General features: G+C 41.7%; 1 protein-coding gene across 1 annotated transcript; it reads left to right on the forward strand.

Moving 5' to 3' along the window:
• The first annotated feature begins 3084 nt into the window (after positions 1-3084).
• On the forward strand, positions 3085-4227 carry LOC143397925 (testis-expressed protein 38-like). Its single transcript, XM_076854696.2, has 2 exons — positions 3085-3121; positions 3653-4227. The coding sequence occupies exons 1-2, from the start codon at positions 3085-3087 to the stop codon at positions 4225-4227; spliced, it is 612 nt and encodes a 203-aa protein (XP_076710811.2).
• The last annotated feature ends 360 nt before the right edge of the window (positions 4228-4587 follow it).

A 4587-nucleotide genomic window follows, 5' to 3' on the forward strand; every position in this document is an offset into this window, starting at 1 on the left:
TCAACTGTCCTAGCATGCACAGCCAAGATACAACTGAGGCACTTACTCCTTTTGGAGAAAATACAGAAACACTGAAGGTGGCCCACATGCCAGGGTAATGTTGTCACTGGGCAATTCCCTTACATGCCCATTAGAGTGCAGGGTATTTCCAGTGGCTCCACATGGCTATATTTTGGGTTCTTATAAACAAATAGAACTCATTTCCGTATCATACATCTGCAACTTGTTTCTAGTTGCTCCAAGTGTCTGGCTTTCTTTAAATGATCATTCTTTCATTTGTCAAAACTAGAAAGTCAACCATGTCAACTGGCGCTTCCTGGTTTACTGAGTTAAGTTTACTTATTTCTTTGTGCACACTCAAGTTTGAGATTGGGGAACACATGAATTGTAAGGCTTAGCACATAACTGAAATCAAATCAAAAGTAATTAATCATTTTTACTCTTTTTGCACCAAGTACTACAGAGCTAAGACTTCTAGACATGTACATTTTTCTATCTGAAGACTGACCATATTTTATTTTTATCCAATAGTACATCTACATGTTGAAAACTATTCTAGCCACTTCTAATGCTGACAGAGTGACCCTGCTAGAGCTGTCTAATGATGCCACATTGCCCCCTACACAGGCACTTGTATGATAGTTGTCAAAGAAACTACATTATTTTACATTTCTACTGCAATGTAGGAAGGTTGGTTCTACATTTCCCAAATCCTTACCAAGTTGTTAATATCTGGTTTCATTTTAGCTATCCTCATGGATGTGGAGTAGTACCTTATTTTGAGTCTCACTGGCTGATGATGTTGAACATTTTTTTTATGTGCTCACTGGCCAGAATATCTGCTTTGGAGGAAGGTCTCTAGAGAAAGGTCTACTCAGATGATGTGTCCATTATTTAAACATTGGCTATCTATGTGTTGGGTTCTGTTCTTTATTTATTCTGGATACATTTTCTTTTAAGACATGTTACTTGCACATATTTTGTCCTTGTCTGTCAGTTGTCTTTCCACATTTTTGACAAGATACTTTGAACAAAAGTTGTTAACTTGAAGTTCAATCTACCCATATTGTTCTTTATCACTGTGCTCTTGGTGTCCTATCCAAGAAGAATTTGCCTAATAAAGTCAAAATTTACTCCTATACCTTTAAAGAAAATTTACCCTTTAGCTCTTACATACATATAGGTCTATTTTGAGTTAGTTCTGGAATTAAATTTGGGTAAACTCTGTGCATTGTGTGAGGAGTCAGGTGGATATCCAGTCACCCCAGCATATAATTGAGAAGACTTTTTCTCCCTTGTTTAATTAATTAGCAATAATTTTTTATATATATATAAATGTAGATATATATATATATATATATACACATATGTACACGTATAGATACATATATATACATACAAATATATGTAGACATACATATGTATATGTATTATATATTTTATATTATACATATATTATACACAAACATATATATTCACATCTCAACAAATAATATAGATGTATAAAATAAGTAAAATTGCTATTAAAATTATTTCAGAGAGAAAATAATTTTCAATTTTTAGTTGATTTAGTCTTCCTACATTGTTTATTCAATAACTGAATACTGGGGTCCATCCCTAATATCAAAATCTTATATAAATATAATGTATATATATACACACAAATCCACACATATTTTCTGTTGGATGGATATACCCATTTGTATATTTATATATATATCAGTTGATGGACAGAAGTTTAATTACTTTGCAAGCAAAGGAAAAATGCAAGGGACTCTTGTCCCAGAGGCTGTGATTCTGCACATCAGGGGGAACAAAGTGTCTTTAAAGATGTGATTTCAGGTGTGCCCGGTCCTATTTCACCTCTTAATCTGGGATATAATCATTTTCTAAGTCTTCTGCTGCCATCTCCAACTCTGAATTTCTTCACTCCTGTGGTGGGTGTGTGCTCAAGGACAGATAACTGAATGGGGACAAAAAGTAATCCTGTTCCAGGTTAGGGATGGGGAGAAGGGGATGGAAAATATGTTGATTTTAAAATAAGCCTCAGTGGCAGAGCATCAGTTAATTTTTTCCGTTTAATTCATACTTAACTGAACTTTAGTTGTTCATGGTAGGTGACATATTATTTAAAAGGGCATCACTTTTATACCAGTTCAAATAGAGCAATTTCTAAAAATAATATATTAAATCTGTAGAACACTATATTTTCCACTTTATACACATTTATAGTTGTTGAAATCAATTTGATTCCTGTCCCTGGGAACAATTTGCTTCAAATTTATCTGCTCCAGAGTTCTAGAAACCGGGAAATCAACTGAAAGAACTATTTGTATCAGAGTTGGGGAGCTGACCACCTGGGAGGATAAGGAGGTGTTCCGTGGTGGAAATGTGGTGAGTGACACTCCTGAGTGAAGCAGCAGTCTGAGCCAAAGTTTAGAGGAGAATAAGCAGGGTCTGTGGGAATCTGGCATGCCCAGGGCTGAAAGGTATATGACAGGTGGGGAGGGAGACAGAGCTGGAAAGAGAAGCAGATCACATACAAGACCTGATGATGCCCAAAAAACACTTGTTGAAGAAACAAAACAGAGATGGTAGGAGCCAAAGGAGGAGGTTTGGACCACATGGTTCTTCTAAGCCATTTTGTTCCCTGACAACTGGGTAAGACACTTCTTGAGGGTAGGGATGTCCAATGTTCACTGTCCTCCCTGCTTCACTCCCCACTGGAAAATGGCTCCCTAACAACTGAAAACACAAGTAGAAGCTCCTGAGGGTGTAAGGACCCTTTGCTGGGAGCTGCCTGTGAGTTCACCACACAAAGTTGGGAACAGACAATTCTATGGTGGACCAGTCTTTCATGGAAGACAACATGCTCATGAGATGTCATAAGATGGAGTCCCTTATTCCATCAACTGCCAACCACTCTACAAGCACCAGCCCAAGAATTCCTGATGCTCAGAACCCAGTGATCTCATCTTTAGAGAACAATGGGACTGGGCCTTCTGGGGACTCCCATTGGTGGGCAGAGTAGTGGGTCAGTTCACTCTTTGCAGAGCCATAGGCCTGGTAACCAGAGTGAACCTTATGGATTCGCAAAAGGAGGACATGGGCCTCCCTGGTTGTAAGTACACCCAGTCCTTTTGAGAGTGAGTGACAAACTTTCAGGGAAGACCCTTTGCATGGATGGGGGGGGAGGGGGGTGCTGCCTGAATGGAGTGCTATTTAGTTAAGAGACAGACTCCTCTAGGAAACTAAGGACTCCTCAAAGGCAGAGACCATGCTCTGCACAAGGAGAAGAGATACAATTGATGTCCTTGTCCTTAGTGAGGCTTCTTGGTGTGAATGACTGCATAGGTTTTGGACTGGGAGCCAGAAGGCCTGACTTCAGTCTGGGCAGGTCTGGCCCCTCTACACCTAGTGTTCCTTATCTAAAAAAGGCTAATGAGTTCTCTTATGTGCCCTGCAAATATAGCTTTGACTGAATCAGGAAATTATTAGGAATGTCTTTGAGAAGGGTGGGAAGGAATGAGAGGATGAATGAGCCAAATCCAGGAGAGGAATGAGACACAGTTCAGGTCCCAAGCTAGAGCTGTCAGTCAGCTTGCCTTTTTTGGTTTTTTTTGTTGTTGTTGTTGTTTTTTTACTGTCTCAGCATGGGTCCCATGGTACTTCGGATTGTTGGGGCTCTGCACCGTGATAACTGGCGGCTGCATGCTGGTACTCCACTGGAGGAAGAACCTGCGGAGGAGACAGCGTGCCCAGCAGTGGGTGGAGGTGATGAAAGCTGCCACATTTAGTTACAGCCCACTGCTGTACTGGGTCAACAAACGACGCAGATATGGCATGACGGCCACCATCAGAATAGATCCTCCCCGGGCTCTTGCCTATGCTGATATTGAACTCGAAATTCCGGATCTTCCATCGGAGCCGCACCCCCCTGAAGACAGGCGTCATGCCTTCAGAGGCAGCAGCCCTGAGGCAGAAGCCCCTGTTACCCTCCAACCTGCTCTGGTGGTCCCACAGCAGCCCTCACCTAAGGGGATGCCAGAGCGCCAGACCCCATCACCCTTCCCGATTATCTTTCCAGAGATCCCCTCTGCCCCTCCCCTCCACACCCTGAACAATCCTCGCATGCTATCCCACTCGGCCTCCTACCCCTTTTTCAAGGCTCCTGAAAGGCAGGTCCACTTCTATTCCCTTTCTGCACTGCCACAAGGGCTGAACTGACCCAATGTGTAGACTTTTACTACAGGGTTGAAGCCTCCTCTCACTGAAAGGGAGAGTTTCAGGGGCCAAGTATTAAAAAAAGGAGTCAAAGACTGTGATCCTGATACACAGGTCATATAACCTTATAGATGTTACATAGTAAAGTTTTTTTGAAAAATCAGAGTCATTGCGTCTCATTTGCCAGTAAGAAGGCAACATCCTTCCCCAGTGTGATGGTGGCACAAGTCTCACCAATACAATGAGAACTGGAGGCTGGCTCTGAAGAGACACATTGAGCCAATAGTTATGGATGAGCTCAATTCCCTCCAAGTATTCAATGTGTTCAAGACCCCGGGCTAGGTCCCCAAAGGCACTGCTCTT

This window comes from Callospermophilus lateralis, chromosome 1, assembly GCF_048772815.1.
Source record: "Callospermophilus lateralis isolate mCalLat2 chromosome 1, mCalLat2.hap1, whole genome shotgun sequence".
Classification (NCBI taxonomy): domain Eukaryota; kingdom Metazoa; phylum Chordata; class Mammalia; order Rodentia; family Sciuridae; genus Callospermophilus; species Callospermophilus lateralis.

Bases quoted from the DNA above. Each gene is read 5' to 3' on its own strand.
- LOC143397925 (XM_076854696.2), top strand. From the start codon at position 3,085: ATGGATTCGCAAAAGGAGGACATGGGCCTCCCTGGTT. The intron at 3,122-3,652 runs GTAAGTACACCC...TTACTGTCTCAG, and splicing joins GGACATGGGCCTCCCTGGTT to CATGGGTCCCATGGTACTTC.